The 21,116-nt window shown below is 35.6% G+C and overlaps 1 protein-coding gene across 8 annotated transcripts in view; it reads right to left on the reverse strand.

Annotated features, from left to right (window-relative positions):
* Cep350 (centrosomal protein 350) overlaps positions 1 to 21,116 on the reverse strand; it is a 138,486-nt gene that overhangs the window by 25,244 nt on the left and 92,126 nt on the right. For 5 of the 8 annotated variants that reach the window (XM_070034334.1, XM_070034335.1, XM_070034337.1 and 2 more), the window contains 5 exons: positions 20,126 to 20,272; positions 16,738 to 16,895; positions 9,090 to 9,212; positions 7,386 to 7,585; positions 853 to 1,064 (listed from right to left, as the gene is read on the reverse strand). In XM_070034334.1, the coding sequence (XP_069890435.1) occupies positions 853 to 1,064; positions 7,386 to 7,585; positions 9,090 to 9,212; positions 16,738 to 16,895; positions 20,126 to 20,272 (840 nt within the window). The remainder of the gene's footprint in view (positions 1 to 852; positions 1,065 to 7,385; positions 7,586 to 9,089; positions 9,213 to 16,737; positions 16,896 to 20,125; positions 20,273 to 21,116) is intronic. The other 3 variants (XM_070034340.1, XM_070034339.1, XM_070034338.1) reach the window with 1 other exon arrangement.

Below are 21,116 nucleotides of genomic sequence, written 5' to 3' on the forward strand. Positions count from 1 at the left end.
AGTCTCACGGTCTCTCCTGCCCGGGGTTGGCTTTGAACTGAGATTCTCAGATCTCAGCCTCCTGAGTAGCTAGGATTACAGGCGTGAGCCACCAGCGCCCGGCTTATAAAATTTCTTGTAAAAAATTAAAAAAGCCTAATATTTAGTATTCAATTAGTAACTTCAGTAGTGATGCCAGGGAAGATCTAATACATTTATAGGCACTTAGAAACTATTAAGATTGTGTCAAAATGCAGAGTTTATAGTTACAAATTCCTAGAAGGTAAGAATTATGCTACAAGTAAAGTATTTATACAAGGCTATTATTATCAGGACTATTTCAAATGTACAAATCACCAGTCCAATAACTACCACTAAAGCCATAATTCATATGTTTATAAGTCTGTATGAGTTAAAAAGTTTTATGTATTCATGTTATATCTTATATAAGTGATAGTCAAGGCTTATTATTAATAGAAAAAAGGTAACTATCTCTAAGTATTTCAGCTCACATCTCTAATTAGGAGACTCAGATTGGGAGGACTACAGATCAAGGCCAGCCTGAGCAAAAAAGTTAGTGAGATCCCGCATCATCTCAACAAAAGATTGTGTGTACCTACTATCCCAGTTACAGAGGAAGCTTAAGTAAAAGGATAATGGCCCAGGACAGCTTGAACAAATAACTAACACAAAAATGGCTAGGGACATGGCTCAAGTGACAGAACACCTGCTTAGAAAGTATGAGGCCCTGAGTTCACAGCCCAGTACTATGAGAGGGGAAGAAAAGAAAAGAAATAATGTAACTATTAATAACGTATCTTCTAAACAAGTTGTTTTTTTAAAGCCTTAGAATGTAAGTATATGTTAACGTACATGTTTACTAGGAGAGGTAGAAGATTCTAATTCCTGTGAACAAACCATTTCTTCAGTAAGTACACTACGATCTGGGCTCCCTGGCTGCTCCTGTACTCCTGCCTCAGATGGTATATACAGAACAGCAGGGCTGCCTAACTCTTCTGGAATACTGCTTTCACTGTTTCGGTGAGAATAGGAAGGTACTGGAGATTCCTCTTCACTCACTATGCCTGGAAAGAAAAGGTAAAAACAAAAAAAAAAAAATTATGATCTCAATCAATGGAAAAAATCAAACTATTATACGTTACATTTGTTCTCAGCATAAAATCACTAGCTCTATTTACATATAATCTTTTTATCATGACATCTAATTTTCACTATAAAGTTTTAAGAATTATGACTGACACCAACAGAAAATTTTTTTTTTAGCACACTCTACCACTTGAGGTCCTTCTTACCAGTCCTGAGAGAAGTTATTTACCATATATAATTAGCAATGATAATTATAATCTCTTGTGGGAATGCAAAACAATTATGGCTCATATATTCCTTTAGCAGTGGAATTGGCCCAATCATTTTGGAAAAAGAATTACTTAAAGATGAAAACACAGCTGGGTGCCAGCTCCCACCTACAGGCTAAAATATGAAGATCATGGTTCAAATCATCCTGGGCAGAAAAGTCCATGAGACTCTTCTCTCCAGTTAACCACCAAAAAAGCAGAAGTGGTGCTGTGGCTCCAATGGTAGAGTGCTAACCTTGAGCCAAAAAGCTCAGGGACAGTATCAAGGCCCCGAGTACAAGCCCCCAAATACCCACATCCTTCCACATACATGAAAACACATACTCTATGACTGAGGAATTCCATTCCTAGATAAACATTCTAGAGACAAGTTCAGTGGCAAGATTGGTATAGAATTAAAAAAAAAAAAACAGAAACCTGAAATCTCTTGACAGGAAAGGAACTGTGTATTTCTATATTAGATATTACACAGCACTAAAAATATGGAAGCAGAGATGCAAGCATGCATTCGATTTTGTACTTTCAAAATTGTCTTGCAACATTGGTCTCATCTCTAGAATTTATTTTTGACTCTGCACCTCCCAAGAAAACAAAATTATGTTTGATCTAAACTAAAAAATGTTGAGACACTTGAAGAACGTTAAAATATACATTGTTTTCTTTCTTTGCCTTTATAGGTACAATGCTTTAAAAGGATTAAGTTATAACATCATACTTAAGTAAATACTACTAACATTTAATAGACTTAATTTAAAAATTATTTAAGATTTTAAAAATTATTTAAGATTTTAAAGTTTATAAATTAAGGGGCTGGGAAGGTGGCTCAGTGGTAGAGCGTTTGCCTTGCATGCCTGAGGCCCTGGGTTCGATTCCTCAGCACCACATAAGCAAAAAGAAAAAAGCCGGAAGTGGTGCTGTGGCTCAAGTGGTGGAGCGCTAGCCTTGAGCTGAAGAGCTGAGGGACAGCACCCAGGCCCAGAGTTCAGGCCCCACGACTGGACCCAAAAAAAAAAAAAGTTTATAAATTAATATTCTTCTCTACTTAAAATCTATAAAATAGGATTATTTAATATAAAGAAATCTATATACTTGAAAAAAATATATTATTTAAGTAAACAAAGGTATGAAACTAAAAAAAAATCTGTGTTTTCTCCCCCGTCAGCAAGGCAAAGTTTACTTCTGCATAAGGGTGTGTCATCAGCCAAATATCTGGCAAGCACACATAGGGCAGGCAGGCTACTTATCCTTAACCAACAGTCCCTACTCATGTGCTTGAACTGGCCAAATTCAGGTTCATAGTCTGCTCATTACCAGCTAGTTTGAAGAGGGTAGGATATATTTACATAAAGTGACCATTAAAAGCCTTTAAGTTTCATATACTCAAATAATTAAACATATTAACATATTATAAATATTATATGTGTGTAAACTAAGCATAGCGGTTCACCTATAACACTAGTTACTTAGAAGGCAGAGGTCAAAGAACTGGAGTTTGAGGCCAACCTGGGAAAAATGTTTGTGAGACTCCTCTTAACCAATGACTAGACACTGTGATGTGTGCCTGCCATCCCAGCTACAGGGTGAACACCATGGCTGGGAACACCTGTCATCCCATATATATGGGGAGCACAGATAGAAAGATCATGGTCCAGCCTGGCCTACCTTAAAAATAACCAAAATCAAAGACAGTGATTGACAGGGATAAACGAATGGAAAAGACAAGAAAGAAGAAAGAACAGTACATTGGCACAAGGTCAACAACCAAAAAGAAAAGAAAGACCTGTTGGTCCCATCCCTGGCAATCAATGTCTTTGATTCTGGTACCCTCTGTCTTGTATATGTATATACATTTTTCTGAGTTGGGGGAAGGAAGGGGAATAACAAAATGCTGAAAGAAGGACAAAGCCCATTGCAACAAAGATACAACTTCAGAAGATAGGGGAAGGAGTGGAGGAGGGAAGGGATAAGTGGGAAAACAACAAAGGAGTGGGTAACAATGTTTGACAAGAAATGTACTCATTACCTTATTCATGTAACTGAAACCCCTCAGTACAGCATCTTTACAATAAAAAAATAAAAAATAACCAAAGCAAAAAGGGCTGGTATCTCCAGTGGTAAAGCACTTGTGTAGTAAATGCCCAATGAATTCAAACCCTATTATCACATGCAAAAAATTATGAATGCATAGTATAATCAGACTGAATAAGTAAATGAGTAAGTTTAAAAAATCAGAGATAATCCATCTATACAAAGATGGTATGTGGGTACAACTAAAAACAGTTTAGAAATGTTTTAATATTGAAGCAGGAGGAAAAATAATCCTTCACACCTCTCCATTTCCTGTCAACAGGTATACAGGTTTTGTTTGATAACAGTCACACAGTAACTCACTTCAAAATTCAAATAATACAAAAACTAAGCAGTAAATGAAAGTCATTTGTTTACTACTCCTATTTGATCAGATGTTTCTATGAAAGATTTTTGTCATTGTTTTAAGTTTTAAAGCAGTACAAGACTGGTAGTAAAAAAAAAAAGAAACTTCAAAGAGTATAGAGGATATAGTGACTCATTCATATACTCATTCCCAAGCACTTTCACCTGTCCAACCTCCACACAACCAAGGTAAACCAGTGGAAGCCAAGTTTGGAGAGGAAGAGAGGGGAGGAGGGAAGGAGGGAGAGAGAGGATGAGAGGCAGTGGAAGAGATGGAGAGAAAGAAGAGGAGGAGGAGGAGGAGGAGATCCTGTATATGTCTTTCTAGCCATTTTTCTATATTTCTATTTTAAGCTGAATTTTTAAAAAGTATAATGAAAACGCAATACATTCTGGCCATTTAAAGGTCAGTGGGACTATGTACATTCACACTATCACCACTATCTATAAACAGAAGTTTCTTCCTACCCAAGTTCAAATTCTGTAATAATTTTGCGTATTCCAAACTTCTCATAGTATAGTGTGTTAGATTTCTCCTAAAACAGCTGAACAAACAATATTCCACTGTATATATTTATTTCACTTTGTTTACTCATTCATCTATCAATCAACACTTGGTTTTCTTCCACTTCTTGGCTAATGTGAGTAATGCTCTTTTTTTGTTTTTTTTTGTCAGTCGTGGGGCTTGAACTCTAGGTCTGGGCGTTCTCTACCACTTGAGCCACAGCGCCACTTCCAGCTTTTTCTGTTTATGTGGTGCTGAAGAATCGAACCAGGGCAAGCAGTCTACCTCTGAGCCACCTTCCTAGCCCTATGCTTTTAAAAATAGTGATGAGCCGGGCGCTGGTGGCTCATGCCTGTAATTCTAGTTACTCAGGAGGCTGAGATCTGAGGATCGCGGTTCAAAGCCAGCCCGGGCAGGAGAGACCGTGAGACACCTATCTCCAATAAGCCACCAGAAAACCGGAAGTGGCACTGTAGCTCAAGTGGTAGAGCGCTCGCCTTGAGCTGAAGAGCTGAAGGACAGCGCCCAGGCCCCATGATCGACAAAAAAAAAAAAAATAGTGATGGACAAATATCTCTTTGATATATTGCTTTCAGATTTTTTTGGGATATACACCCAAAAGTGGAACTCCAAGAATAGAAGGCATTTTAAATTTTCACAAAAAATTGCCATACTGCTTTCTAGAAGCTTCACTGCAACCATGCCCATAGCTGTTATGAAGTCATAGTACCACCATTACTCATGTGATCGTGATGATGCTGGGTAAACAAACCAGTGCTGTCAGTGATATCTAAGTACCGCACATATATAGTAGGTAAAACTTAATAATACAATGAATAGCTATTATTGGCACATGCATTATACTTTTTATCACTATCAATCCCCAGTATACTAGATAAATATTCACACTTATTTACTTACTTATAGAAAAATAGTATGCCATGTTATGCCCCAAAACCTTAATACATCATGTGCTTGGACTACATCAAGAGACTACATTAAGTGGTTGACCTATAGCCTATGATGAAACTTATTAACAACATGCTTCTCAGAATATATCCTCATATGTGTGTTTGTATGTATGTACGAATACTTAAAATAGTTTTAGTTAATTTTGTTTGGTAAATAATTTAAAAATATACCACGTAAATCTCTTTGGAGTCCTCAATTTTTTCATTAGCATAAATTGTACAAAAGGATTTCATTATAACTTCCTAAACATACATATAGTATACTTAGATCAAATTCATTCAATCTATTACTCTTCCTTATCTCTTCCACATTACCCTCATTTTAAAATCATTTTAGGAGGTTTAATCATAAATAGTCAGTCTTCCTTTGTAGTAGCTGAACACTTACTCTGAACTTAAAAACGTACCCCCAAAACCTGTTTGCTAGATATTTTTTGCTTCTGAGCTTCACAGAAGCTACAGAGTGTTACTTGTTTCCATTATGTCATCTTAGAAGCCTCCTGACTGGTAATTTTTAAGTGTATAAATAATTCTCTATTTGAGAACTGCTATCCTTGAGCAACATTAAGATGTGGGTTGTGAACCATTAGTGATACATAAAATAGGTTGCAATCACCATTATTTAAAGTTGAAATAGAAACATCACGGATAAACTTTGTGGTTAAGGTACAAAGTCAGAAGGCCTCAGTATTCAGATAGATCATAGACTATAAAGATACTTATGACATTGTTCCTAACAAGAATCACTGAAATAGAACCCTCCTCTCCAACATTTTTAAAAGTTAAGAAAAAGATAATATATTTCCTTTGCTAGTCAGGTGATATAAATACATTCTTTTATTTGGCTTTACTTTATGGTGTTTAATGAATAAGAAATATTACTTTATTGAAGGCATTCATCAATCTTTTATCACAATTTGCTTTCTGTAACATGTTAAAGAATTCTTTCCTTACCCATGATGTGATGAAGATATTTTATTATATTATCTTCCAAAAGTTTTATAGTTTTGTTTTTACCTTTAAGCTTTTATTTCCCCTTTGGAACATCTTTAATATTGTCAAGTATAGATCCAACTTTACTGTTTTCTCCTTACAAACGTTTCTTGTCCTTAGGGACAGGCCTGCAAAAGCTGCCTGTTTCAAAAGTCAACTTTTCATAGGTGCATGGGTCTTTTACTAGGTTAATTTTTTTCCCCATAGTCTATTTGTTCATCTCTGTGCAAATATCCCACGTTATCACATACTATCCCTGAGCTTAACTGCTCAGTTGAGACACAACTCCCACTTCTAGCTTTTTGGTAGTTAACTGGAGATAAATCTCAGAGACTTTCCTGCCTGGACTGGCTTCCAACTGCAATCCTCAGATCTCAGCCTTCTGAATAGCCAGGATTACAGGCATGAGCCACCAGCACTCAGCTTAACAATATCTTCTTTAATATCAAGTGTGTTTAACGTATTTGACAAAAGTCAAATACTAATTTGAAAGTATGCATTTCTGAATACTGTAAGCAATACACATGTTACTCTTTGTCAAGTAGTAGTTTAAAGACAAGGATGTCTTTACATTTCTAGGAAAAAGTGGGTAAGACTTTTTAAAAAAATCTCACAAACATGTTACTTATTGTCTGAAGAGGAAGCAAGATTAAATCTTCGGCTATTGAAATTAGAATCATTAATGTCTTCTTGTATGGTCATTCTATTAGTAATAGATTGTAAAACTAAATGAAACATGGTAATTTTATATTACTGATTTTATTCATTCATTCATCACACAAGTATAAATTATTTACTCTTTGACAAGGTAATATACTTACATGTCTGGTGCATAACAGAGAGTTAGATACTCAGTGCTTTCTAAAACATCACAAGTAATTCTTACTATTGTCAAGAAGGAAGTAGCAGTTAAATTTCTTTAAAGGTAAAAGAACTAGAAAGGTTCTTATTTTCTTACTGTATAAGCTTTGGCAAATTGTAATTTTTTAGAAAAATTTACCCATTTCCTCCAAGTTTCAAGTATTCGCAAAAAATACATCACAGTTTTTGCAGTTGTTCATATTTTAAAGAGATAAATCTTTCAAGTATGCTAGACTAGTTTGTGGTTTGAAGAGTTATATCTATTACCTTTCTGTTCCGTTCTCTGGCTTTCCAGTTCTTTCTTAGGAGTTTTGGGTTTTATTAGTTCTTTGTCCCAGGCGGCCAAAGCCTGTTTTTCCATTTGACGAATTTCTGCTTCTTCTGCATCTAAACGTCGTTTCCACTCTAAGAGCTCTTCTGCATGTTGTCGCCGCTGCATTAGTTTTTGCTCTCTCTTTGTCAGAAACCTATGGTCACACCATGAAGAAAAGTAAGAAAAACTCCAATAGGCACAGGTCATTTTGAAATCCCTATCACTTATTCCTCATCCACAAAAGCAAAACATTCACACTACTCTCTGAAAAAAAGCTTGGAAATAACAGAAGCATTGATGAGTCAGAAATAAGAGAATGTGTTTTCTTAAAATAGTTTATAAAGATTAGTAAAGGAAAAACAACGGCAAATTCACACACACACATACCTATACAATTTTTTAAGATTCTGATAATCATGACTGATAATACTAATTTTTTTTCTTTTTTTTCCTGTCGGTTGTGGGGCCTGAACTCTGGGCCTGGGCGCTGTCCCTCAGCTTTTCAGCTCAAGGCAAGCGCTCTACCACTTGAGCCACAGCACCACTTCCGGCTTTTTCTGCTTATGTGGTGCTGAGGAATCGAACCCAGGGCCTCATGCATGCAAGGCAAGCGCTCTACTCCTGAGCCACCTTCCCAGCTCCGATAATATTAATTTTTAACTCATAGATTCTTTTCTTTTTGTCACTTGTCCTGGAGCTTGAATTCAGAGCCTGGGTACTGTCTCTGAGCTTTTTTGTTCAAGGTTAGTGCTCTACCACTTGAGCCACAGTTCCATTTTTTTTTTTTTTTTGGTCTCATGGACTTTCTTGCTGGGCTAGCTTTGAAAAGTCATTCTCAAATCTCAACAAAGTAGCTAGGATTTACAGGTATGAGCCATTAGCGCCTGGCTCATATACTCATTTCTACAGGTGATTATTATATTTTTATAACAGAAAAAGGTAGTTATTCTGAATGCTCAGATCAGAAAACACAAAACTCAAAACAACAAAGACCTAAAACAATAAGAAGAAAAAAATAATCCTCAAAACACCCCAATAATCAAGCAAAGAAAAAACATGGTTTTATCTCCTTTTGACTTTTATTTTCAAATTCCATCTGATTTTGCTATAGACCTAGTGATTTTGGGTTCCTATTATTAGATGGTAATTTTTTTTTAATATAAAGAACACTGAGTACCATTCAGATGCTTTATTCATATAAAAGGTAGGCATCAAATGACTCAGTTTTCTCCATTTAATCAGATCTCTGAACTGAAATACCCTTTAAATCTTAGGCCTGAAAGATTAAAAGAAAGTATTGATCTAGACAAAATTATTTCATTAATGACTACTACGTAACTCTTTCTAAATGTAGCCATTGAGGCTAATAAAATATGCACTGCTCATATTGATTATAGTTATCAATAAAAGTACATTAATAGATCCAATAAAATAATAAAGTAATAACTGTCATTTCATTTCTTAAATAATCACCATGTCAGTCAGTTTAATGTAGAAACAATGAAGATAAAATTTATATATCTATATGACAAAAACAAGAGGCCTCCAGGCTGTTAAAAAAAAAAAAAGGAAAGAAAACAAACATTAAAAAAAAAAAAACACCTAAAAAAGAACAGAGCATGCTCTATCAAAGAGTGCACTGAAAAAGGTGCAGTTACCTGACCAACTGGTTGTAGATATACAGCTGGAATTTGGGATGAAGGTTGGGAAAACAGACACTGAGAGAGGCCCAGTGGTGAGACGTAAAGACAGAGAAGAAGTAGTGAACAGGAGAGCAGTGTCTACAAAATAAGGAGGAAGATTTTAAAATCAAGAGATCAAGAGGCAGGAAGAATGAGAAAGGGAAAGCAAAGGAGCTGAATGAAGAACTTTTAATATGTTTTCTGAATAGCATCAAAAGCTACTCAGTTAAAGTAAGTCGTATACTCTGTGACATACAAATATGTATTGTTATCAATCTTACCAATGATTTCTAAATACACATTCCTGTTTATCATCATCATCTATATTTTAGGTTAAATTTACTTGTCTGTGAGCAAAATAAAAAAACCAATGCAGGGCTAAATAAGTTTTCAAATAAGCTTTAATATGAAGTATAACATAACAGTTAAGGCTATAATCAGTATATCAGCAACTCTACATTATGTAAATTTGAGCAACTGATTTTTCTATTTGTACTCTGTCCTCTGTTAGAAGCTTGAAACTGAATTTTAAAAGTCCTACATTTTCCTTATTTAACTTTCAAACACAGTTTAACTTGAAAATAATAATATGATTCAGTAATCAACTGTTAGGAAAATATATTATTAACTTCTACAACATACAATTGCTAACAGGACCTGGTGGGGTATCTTGCTTGAAATCTAACAAAGGCCCACTTGAATAATAATACAGAAATACCCATTCCAACACATCCGAGAATGCATAATTAAGAATAAAATGAACAACTCTCAATACTATCAGTTAAAAATATGCTATGGACAATTCAATCAGAGGCTAAAGATTATAACTTTTCGTATGTTAAACTTGTAACAGTAGAAGAAAATCCTTCATTTTTTCTTCTGTTATAGTAGTGAATATATCATTAAATACCCATATGAAAGAACAAATTTAGCAATAGTTTGGAAAGGCTAGTTCTCTTTGACAGAGCATGCTTCTGTTCACATGCACACAACAACAACTTGTAGAGAAAGGCAAAGTTTATTGCCTTTGGAAGGGCAAGGACTGATATCAATATGTATGTGAGAAAATCTAGATATAAATCCAACCACTTACATGAATTTTAAAAGTATATATCTTGTCTAATATATCTTTAGATAACAGACTGTTTTAATGTCCGTTTCTACACATATTTTATTTCTAATTAATTTACTTATACACACATGTACACACACACACACACACACACGTACACACGTACACACACACACACACACACACACACACACACACACACACACACACACACACACACACACACACACACACACACACACACACACACACACACACACACACACACACACACACCTGGACTGCCTTGACTTGAGGAAAACACTGCAATTTTCCTTGCCATTCTTTATGAATGCGCAATAAACTTATTTTGATGCTAATTATCAAAATAGTATATGAAAACAAATATCCTTAGAAAATGGTTCAAAAAAACCAATTCATAGCAAGTAAATATCACCCACCCTTTCAAGAACATAACTGCTAAATGTATGCATGACCTAGTAAAAAGGTAAAATAACATTGGAACATGTGTAATAAACCATAAACGCATAAGTTCATTTTTTTGCCCAGTCCAATTATAACAATACTTTTTTTCTCTATTAAGACCAGAACTGACATATATTTTTCATTATAAAATGTATTCAAAACGTTTAGTTTTGAGATGGGGGGAAGAGGGAGAAATGCCTAATAGAAATGGGGGGGAAAAGACTTTAAGAAATAGTGTAAGATGGTCTGGAGAAAGAGCTCACTGGCAAAGTGGCTTGCCTAGCATAAACAACAACAACAACAACAAACAGCATGAAAAGTTTAATCTGATTGTAAACTTAGAATTCCTTAGCCAGAAATGTATTTCCTTATTTAATGTAAATATATTTCAGAACTAAAGAGTAAAGAATAGTACTTCACATTAGGGTTAACTTAACAATCCTTCAAGATGCTGCACTTGTAATAAATAAACCAAATGTGAAAATTTTTGAATGATGGAAACAAAATGATACTAATAGCCTTTTTATGTTTGATATCAAAGTATCCCTTGACAAGACCTCAACAAGGTTCTCAACAGAACACTCAAGTGGGATTAGATACACAACAGAGTTCATCTACTATGCAAATAATTATTTGAAAACTTAAAAGAATTTGTAAGTAATCTGCTTTTGAACTCCCATTTTCACCTAATTTGTGCTATTCAACTCTAGTCATCAGCTATCAGCACACTTCTAGTTTCAACAAATAATACTTAGAAGGTTAAGATTCTGCTTAAGTTGACTAACCTTTGTGTGTGTTTGTTTTGGAAACTACAAGGTAGAAAAGTAGATATGTTAATGTAACCCAATTTTAGTTATAATTGGCTCAAATCTAGAGAGCAGGTTGCCAGTGCTAGCTCTGCTATTCTGCTTGATATAACTCTGTGGGTCTCATATTCTTTATATAAAACAAAGATAACTTCCCAAGAGCCCTTCTAGTTTCTAACATTTTATGATTCTTTCTCCAAGGACCTCTTTTTTTTGGGGTGGGGGGTCCGGTTGTGGGGTCTGAACTCTGGGCCTGGGCGCTGTCCCTCAGCTCTTCAGCTCAAGGCTAGCGCTCTACCACTTGAGCCACAGTGCTACTTCCGGCTTTTTTCTTTTTGCTTATGTGGTGCTGAGGGCCTCATGCATGCAAGGCAAGCGCTCTACCACTGAGCCACCTTCCCAGCCCCATCCAAGGATCTCTTATTGTCACATTTCAACATACTGCTAGATCATGAGACATAAATGAGAATTATTTTTCTCCCACACAGCGAATATAATTGTTAATTGTATTACAAGTGATTGTAAAATCATACTCAAATATACTGAGATCGTAGGTTTTAATACTGGGGAGGCAAGCAAGGAGAGTATCTCTCAGGTGTTCTAAAATCATTTTGAAAGACATTTGAAAAAAAGAATTGCGTGTGTGTGTGTGTGTGTGTGTGTGTGTGTGTGTGTGTGTCTGTGTGTGTGTGTGTCTGTGTGTGTGTGTGTGTGTGTGTGTGTGTGTGTGCGTGCGTGCTGTCCTGGAGTTGAATTCAATGCCTGGACACTGTCCTTCAGCTTTTTCAATTAAGGCTAGTGCTCTACCACTTAAACCACAGATCCATTTTTGACTTTTGGAGGGCTTAATTGAAAAATCTCATGGACTTTTCTGCCCTGGCTGGCTTTGAACCTCAGTCCTGAGATCTCAGCCTCCTAAGTAGCTAGCTAGGGTTACAGCCATGAGTCAAAAGCACCCAGATAAATTGCCTAATTTTTTTTTCCCAGTCCTATGGCTTAAACTCAGGGCCTGGGCACTGTCCCTGAGTTTCTTTTTGCTCAAGGCTAGCACTCTACCACTTGAGCCACAGAGCCACTTCTGGCTTTTTCTGTTTATGTGGTACTGAGGAATTGAACCCAAAGCTTCGTGCATGGCAAGGTGAGCACTTTGCCACTAAGCCACATTCTCAACCCTTGCCTAAATTTTAATGACACTTTTAGAACTAAATTCTTTTAATTCTGAAAGACATTAAACAAAACAAACAAAACTTAATCCACACATATTTTTTAAGTTCTTTTAGATTTTGAATTCTTTATTGCTAAAAGTAGTAATAAAACAGTGCTTTAAATTTTGGAAATGGACTATCCTAAATCCTAAAATATCTTTGATAATATTCAAATAGGAAGACAAGAAAAATATAAATAGTACTGATCTAAAAAGAAAACGAGTTTAGTTTTCTCCTACAGGAATCACGTATTATATTGCTTAAAATTATCGAGTACTTTACATATATTTAAATAAAGTGATAAAATGATATATTTGACCTAAAAACTAGAGACTAAAAGCACATAATACATATTTTATCAGGACTTACTAAGCTACTACACTTAGACTGGAATCTTTTCTAAAGCAATTATACCTAAAGCAATGATATTTAAGAAATTATTTAAGATAATTCTAGTTGAGATATATTCTTTATATTAAAAACCCTACTTTGAAAATCCTTAAGTCTTCAACATTGATTGAACCAGAAATGCTTTTAGACAGAATGTCACACTTATCTGCTTGACTTTATAATTATTAAAAATAGGTAAATTATTTTTGTCCCTTTGGCAGTTTTCTAAACAAACTGAGAAGTATAAAAGGAATCTCTAACATGATACGTGATCATTGGCTTGTGCATATGTAACAAACCATGATAGATAATAGTTGTCTTTGAGCAGCTGGGTACAGTACTATAGATTAGTTTTCTCTAGAATATCTTCTTTCTCTATAAATAACCAATCTATAATTTAGGATGAAATGAATGATCAAACAAAAAATATGAATTTTCAATTTATTTGTACAGTAGAAAGAACTTCCAAATCTCTCTCTCTCACTATATATATCTATATCTATCTATATCTATATCTATATCTATCTATCTATCTATCTATATTTTTTTTTTTTGGTCCGGTTGTGGGGCCTGAACTCTGGGCCTGGGCGCTGTCTCTCAGCTCTTCAGCTCAAGGCTAGTGCTCTACCACTTAAGCCACAGCACCACTTCCAGCTTTTTTCTTTTTGCTTATGTGGTACTAAGGAATCGAACCCAGGGCCTCAGGTATGCAAGGCAAGTGCTCTACCACTGAGCCACCTTCCCAGCCCCTCAAAATATATTTAATTCTAAACACCTGTCCAGTAAATTTACTTGATATACTCCTATATCAGCAGAAATAACTTTCTGAAATTCCTTATCAACTGATTTATATATACTTTTGTAAGTGATCATGCCACACTTTTTTTTCATATAGAGTATAAGCTTTCTGAGGGCAAATTTTCATTTGATTTATCTTTGTCATACAATGGAGCATTTATTCAAGAAATAATTGTGAAGGAAGTATACAATTAACCATAAATATGAAAAAAACAAACTACTGTTAATAAATGGAAGAAAATTATTCATAAAATGTCAACTCAGCAGAGTTGACAAGCCATTTATCAGAAATATGACAGCTTATTTTCTAGTAAAACATTGAAGGAAATCTTGCATTGTAGCCAAGAGTGGTATCATCACTTCAAAAAATATAGAAAGCAGAGATTAGATGGATAACAGTAAAAAAATGTGTGTGTACACATATACATATATATATATATATATATATATATATATACACACACACACACATATATATAAAAGTTGTCTTCTAAAATATGTCAAACTCATTAGGTAGGATGACTACTCTTTGATATGTGTGCATAAAAGCTGTATAAAAATATATACATATATATATACAAAAATATATACATATAAAAATAGTTCTGACTGTCTTTGCAAATCTATTCAGGAAATAAAAGTACTTGATCAAAAAGTAGCAAAGGGGCCAGGCACCAGTCGCTCACACCTGTAATCCTAGCTACTTAGGAGGCTGAGATACAAGGACTGAAGTTCAAAGCCAGCCCAGGCAGGAAAGTCCTTGAGACTCTCATCTCCATTTAACCACCAGAAAAACAGAAGTGGTGCTGTGGCTCAAGTGGTAGAGATCTGAAGAGCTCAAGGACAGTACAGAGGCCCAGAGTGCAAGCTCCACGACCAACCAAAAAAAAAAAAGTAGTAAAAGTTCACATAATTTTGTTGCTAAGTATTGGCAGTAGTAACTATAAAATTATTCTAACATCAGTTGGAGTTAAAGGAGACTTACCTGTAAATCTTTGATAATTGTGACACCATTTAAGTTTAAGAGACCAAAATTTTTGAGTGCTTAACAGAACTATCTGAACAATAAGTTTAACATGTCATTAATTTTGAAAAATAATTCAGCTTATCTTCAAATTTCAGCCATCATCTAAACATTTCTTTGTCACTATGGTCTTCATCCCATATTCTTAGAACACAATTGCATTACAAAGTCACTGAACATTCCCAGGCTTATTGTCCTTCATAAAGTTCCCAAGTCTACTTTTAATAGTTGACAAGGAAACACAGAACGATAATATAAAATTTTAGGCAACTGATATTTTTGTGTGTATGTGTGCTGGTCCTGGGGTTTGAACTCAGGGCCTGAGCACTGTCCATAACTTTTTTGTTCAAGGTTAGTGCTCTTCCACTTGTGCCACAGCTTCCCTTTTTTTTTTTTTTTTGGTGGCTAATTAGAGATTAAGTGTCTCAGGAACTTTCCTGCCTGGGGTGGCTACAAACTGTGATCCTCAGATCTCAGCCTCTTGAGTAGCTGGGATTAAAAGCATGAGCCACTGGCACCTAATAAACTAATACTTCTGATTCTATGAAATTTAAAACTTGGAACAAAGTCAATAAATTCAACCTTGATTTTGTCTTTCAGGAGTGAGTGAGTGTGTGGGGGGGGGGGGCGGGGGGGGGTAATGTGCCGGTTCTGGGGCCTGACTGTGTGTGGGGGGGATGGGGGGGGATGGAGGGGGGAATAATGTGCTGGTTCTGGGGCCTGAACTCAACCTCAGCTCTTGAGCTTGCGTACTTTCTCTTTCTCTTTTTCTCTCGCTCTCTTCTCTCTCTTTTCCCCTAACACCTGGTATTCTACCACTTGCGCCAAATCTCTACTTCTGACTTTTTAACTGGTATTTGAAGCTAAGAGTCTTAAGAATTTGTCTTCCCGTGCTAGGAATGGCAATACTCAGATCTCAGCCTCCTGAGCAGCTAGGATTAAGGTGTGAACCATCAGTGATCACCTGTATTTTAGGATTTTCAAATCTAAAATCAGCACCACAGAAATTGACCTCACAATTTAGTAGTTTTGTGCTGACATCAAATTGCAATCCTCCAGATCTCAGCCAAGCAGGCAAATTTTATTAGAAAAGCAAACAAGCATCTTTAGCCTAACTTCCAACAAATTCTTTAAAAAACTTTTTTCCAGTGCTAGGGAATAAACTGAGGGCCTCAAGTATTCCAGGTAAGTGAGCTCTACTTGACAGCTCAAATTTCAATAAATGCTTTTTGAAGAAAGCTTACTTGGCTGATCTCATGGAAAGAGAACATTATATATGTGTGTACACATATTATGTATTCATTATATATTTTAATTACAAGTTAATGTTAACAATCCATATGATAAATATCATGCAGCATTTATTTAAGAAGGGATGGGAAGAGAAAAACCTTAGAAACTTTTCTTAAAAGTCTGCAAAAATAAGAAATCATTCAACATTCCAAGAGAATCTCAGCCTATCTGGTTTCAGTTGAACTATTCACAAGGTTAAAATTTCATTCTTCTATATGAGTAAGCCTGAGAATTGTCAAGAGAACCAGAGAATGAGAAGTGAGGACATAGTTTGGTCTCAAAGTTGATAGGTAAGACTTCTTTTAGTAAAAGAAAAAATACTGTTATGATACATAAATGAATACACCTTGTTTTTAAATGAGAAACCTATCTCTACTAAAATGAGAGAGACTGTTTTATAAATAAGATCTACAATTAATTAACTCCTATGTTGATCTACCTAAGATGTGATTAAATCTATACAATACCTTTTTGTCTCAATCTAATCCAATAAAGTGTATTACAAATAATATTTGTTGCTACTATTTTCAATGTAACTAAACAGGACATTTAAAAAATTAAAATTAATTACTTTTCATCCACGCGGCTTCTCATTTTCTTCAGTTTCTGCATGATGCTGCTAGTTTCACTGCTGGAGATTGAAATGGGAGAAGGACTGCGGGTCTCTATATCTGTTGGACCAGGACTAACTGCCTTAATATCCCTTGCATTATCATCACTGTGAGAGTCCTGAAAAACAAAGGGGCAAATTTTCACTCTTTAGAAGGATCTTAAATACATTCAATTTAAAATTAAACTGAAAACAGTGTTTATAATAATAGGTGCAATTACAATATTGACTACTCAAGGAAAAAAAAAACATCACATAGTTAAAAATGAGCCATGTGGCAGATACCTATAATCTTAGTTCCTGGAAGGCAAAGGCAGGAGGAGGATCACAAGTTTGTAGCCTGCCTGGGCTAACACAGTGAGATTTATCTCAAGGGAAAGAAAGTACATTTCATGTTTTATATATTTTTACCACAGAGAGGGAGGGCAAGTTGTAGAGACAGATATAAACTAACAATGTATCACACATAATAACTTAAAAACGTCTAAAAATTTTGAAAAAGAAACCTAAAAATCATCTACCAGAAGGTCTCTAGTATTCACATGTGCTGACTTTCTCAAAAAGAGTGACACTATAGCTATATAAAACATAAATGTTCGACATACAAAAAGAATAAACAGAAGGAATATACTTATTTGATGGTTTTTTTTCTTTAAATGCAGAAAATAGTAATTTCACATACTTGCTTAAGTATTATATTACTTATGATTTAAAAAAATTTCAAGGCCCACGACCCACCAAAAAAATAAATAAAATAAAATTTAATTGCTTAGTATTTCTTTATCCTACAGTCATTTATGCATATAACTTTTAAGGAAGATAGATAAGGATAATCATGTCTTTTTATTTCATGTCCTTTTGCTTTGGAATTTCCCTTAACTGAACAAGCCCATCTTAAAGTCATTAGGTGGAGAACAAGACAGATGTTCATGCAACCGGAAAGAAGAAAGGGGCCAGGAGTGGTGTGTCAGAATCTGAGAAGGGTAAAGAAAACAAGAGGCTAGCCTGTGTAGGAAATCAGAGTCTAGATGGGACAAAAATAATGTTCACAGGGATGTGAGCCAATACAGGTCATGAGCACAGACACAGTAAGGATAGTCTTCCCACAGAGAACTTCCTCACACAGATGTTAGAGCCCAAAGGAAAGAGAGGGAAAGTATAGAGAAGGAACATGGGGATGGGGAATGATTTAACTGAAGAGACAAGCTTAAACCAAGATTGAAGGATATCCACAAAAGGAAAGAGTATCAGTGGTTATGCAAGATGGGTTACATAGAAGGAATGATCAAATCTCTAATTTTCTAAGGAAGATGTTAGCTAATTACCTACCAAAGAAGAAAGTCAGACTCCCTCTTTTTTTCTCCCTTTCTTCTTTTCTCTCTCCCTCTCCCTTTCCCTCTTTCTCTCTGTCCTATACTAGGGCTTGAACTCAGGGCCTGAAATGCAGTCCCTTAGCTTTTTCACTGAAGCCTGGCACCACTTGAGCCATAGCTGCACTTCTGGCATTTTGGTAGTTAACTGGAAGATGAGTATCTCAGGGACTTTCCTCCCTGAGCTACCTTTTAACTATGATCCTAAGATCTCAGCCTCCTGAGTACTTAAGATTTCAGGTATGAACCCCACTGGTGCTAGGCGACCAGCTGATTTTAAATGCTAGGACATTAAAATTATCCTGAAATGTCCTTTTGCTCTAGAAAGCATGAAAATGCTTAAGACAGATGAGGTACCAAAAGGACACAGAAATGTATGTTTAAGGAACTCTTAATGGTTCAATATAGAAGAAAATGAACACCAAATAAATGATGACAATAACTGACTATAACTCTGATTGTGACTAATTAGATAATATCATGACATAAACAAACTAAACTTGAAATTGAGAGGACATTTATGCAGTTTCAAAATATTCCCATGTAAAATACTTTTAATTATAAGGGAGGAAAGACAGTAATTTTACAATGAAGGCCAGTAAATGCTACCTTAGTCAAGTGACCAGGACACTATCAATAACAGGATCAATCAAAATCAAGTGCCATCTGATCATATGCAACAATAATATAGCATTACCTCTCTGATACTCTGGCACAGATGCACGAACTGACTTTAATCATGAGGAAACCAGACAAAGTCGAGATAATGACTATTTTACTCACACACAAAACATTAAAAAACAAAAAAGGAAAGCAAAACAAAAACTGATATGTAAAGTTCTAGTCTCAAGATCAAAAAACTTCTTCCAGAGTGAAGACTAAAGAAACATGGAAACTAAATGCAATATGTCACTATGTTGTAAAAGGAGAAATTTAAAGGGTTTGTAAGCTAAATGGTCATAATGTACCAATATCAATTTATGGGCAACTTACTGTCACATGGTAACTCAGAGAAACAAAATTCTTCGTACTGTTTGAAAATTTCTTGTAACTCAGACTGCTTCAAAATTTAAAGTGTATTTTAAAAACCAAAGAAAATATTAAATATTAAAAACTATGCTGGGCTGGGAAGGTGGCTCAGTGGTAGAGCGCTTGAGTTGCATGCATGAGGCCCTGGGTTCAATTCCTCAGCACCACATAAGCAAAAAGAAAAAAGCCAGAAGTGGCGCTGTGGCTCAAATGGTAGAGTGCTAGCCTTGAGCTGAAGAGCTGAGGGACAGCGCCCAGGCCCAGAGTTCAGGCCCACGACTGGATCCAAAAAAATAAAAAATAAAAAAAAATAAAAACTATGCTAGTTTATAGTCTGGTATTTTTCTTTCTTTTTTTTTTTTTTTTTTTTTGGTCGGTTGTGGGGCTTGAACTCTGGGCTTGGGCGCTGTCCCTGCACTCTTCAGCTCAAGGTGAGCACTCTACCACTTGAGCCACAGCACCATTTATGGTTTTCTAGTGGTTTACTAGAGATAAGAGTCTCATGAACTTTCCTGCCCGGGCTGGCTTTGAACTGTAATCCTCAGATCTCAGCCTCCTGAGTAGCTAGGATTACAGGCGTGAGCCACTGGCACCTGGCTTAGTCTAGTGTTTTTCATATTGTCAACTTCACAGTACTTTAGATCTAAATTTGGTTCTTGTCACGTATCTTTGAATCTTGTATCATTATACTACTAAGATTAGATAGCTGAAATAAGTATCATAGAGAACAAACTAGTTTCTCCTATTAATTTTGAGGAATATAGGTAGATTGATAAGCAAGACTATAGTTTTCTGCTAAAGATAGATTTATAGAACTTCATCCTAGTTTATTATCATATCACACTGTTAGAATGAACATATACTCATCACACAAGAACATGAGGTGGGATATGGCATTGGTAAGTAACAGGGTACAGAAAACAAACTAGTAATAATTTCATGTAATTTACCAGTTTATTCTCCCCTGCAGACTTCAACTTTTCCTGCAATTTTATGGTGGTCTGTCGGATCCTTTCTATCTCTTCTTGCTGCTTAAGAATGAGTTGTCTTTCCTTACGAGCTGCCTTATTGGCTTCTTGAAGACGTTTTATTTCTGCCTAAAGTTTAAAGAGTTAAGAGAGGGATTAAGATTTGAAGGAGGCAAGCCCAAAGTTCTATTTTAAAAGGAAAAAATCCAATGTCTTACAAATAAGTACATACATATACATAAAGGCATATAAATTTATATATATATATATATATATATATATATATATATATATATATAGTATTTAAAGGTAACTAATAATACTAAAAAAATTAAAAGTAGTAAGGAAAAGTATCACATACAATACACTGGAATAATTCACAATATCTTTTAAATTGAAATAATTGTAATTAAAACATACTAACTTAATAGTAGCTTGTGTGTGTGTGTGTGTGTGTGTGTGTGTGTGTGTGTCTGCGCGTGTGCACGCATGCGTGAGTGCTAGTACAGGGGCTTGAACTCAGGACCTATGCCATGACACTTGGGATTTTTTGGGGTTTTGTTTTTTTTTTTTTGTCGGTCATGGGGCTTGAACTCTGGGCCTGGGTGCTGTCCCTCAGCTCTTCAGCTCAAGGCTAGCGCTCTACCACTTGAGCTACAGCACCACTTCCGGTTTTCTGATGGTTTATTGGAGATAGGAGTCTCACAGTCTCTCCTGCCCGGGCTGGCTTTGAACCGCGATCCTCAGATCTCAGCCTCCTGAGTAGCTAGGATTACAGGCGTGAGCCACCAGCGCCCGGCTTTGGGTTTTTTTGCTTAAGGTTTATGCTCTACCACTTGAATCCACAGTTCCATTTTTGGCTTTCTAGGTGGCTAATCGGAAATAAAATATCGACTTTCTTGCTCAGGCTGCCTTCAAACCCTGATCCTCAGATCTCAGCCTGGGATAATAGGCATGAGCCACTGTCTCTTAC

This window comes from Dipodomys merriami, unplaced genomic scaffold (assembly GCF_024711535.1).
Source record: "Dipodomys merriami isolate MVZ:Mamm:240054 unplaced genomic scaffold, mDipMer1.0.p SCAF_24, whole genome shotgun sequence".
NCBI classification, from domain to species: domain Eukaryota; kingdom Metazoa; phylum Chordata; class Mammalia; order Rodentia; family Heteromyidae; genus Dipodomys; species Dipodomys merriami.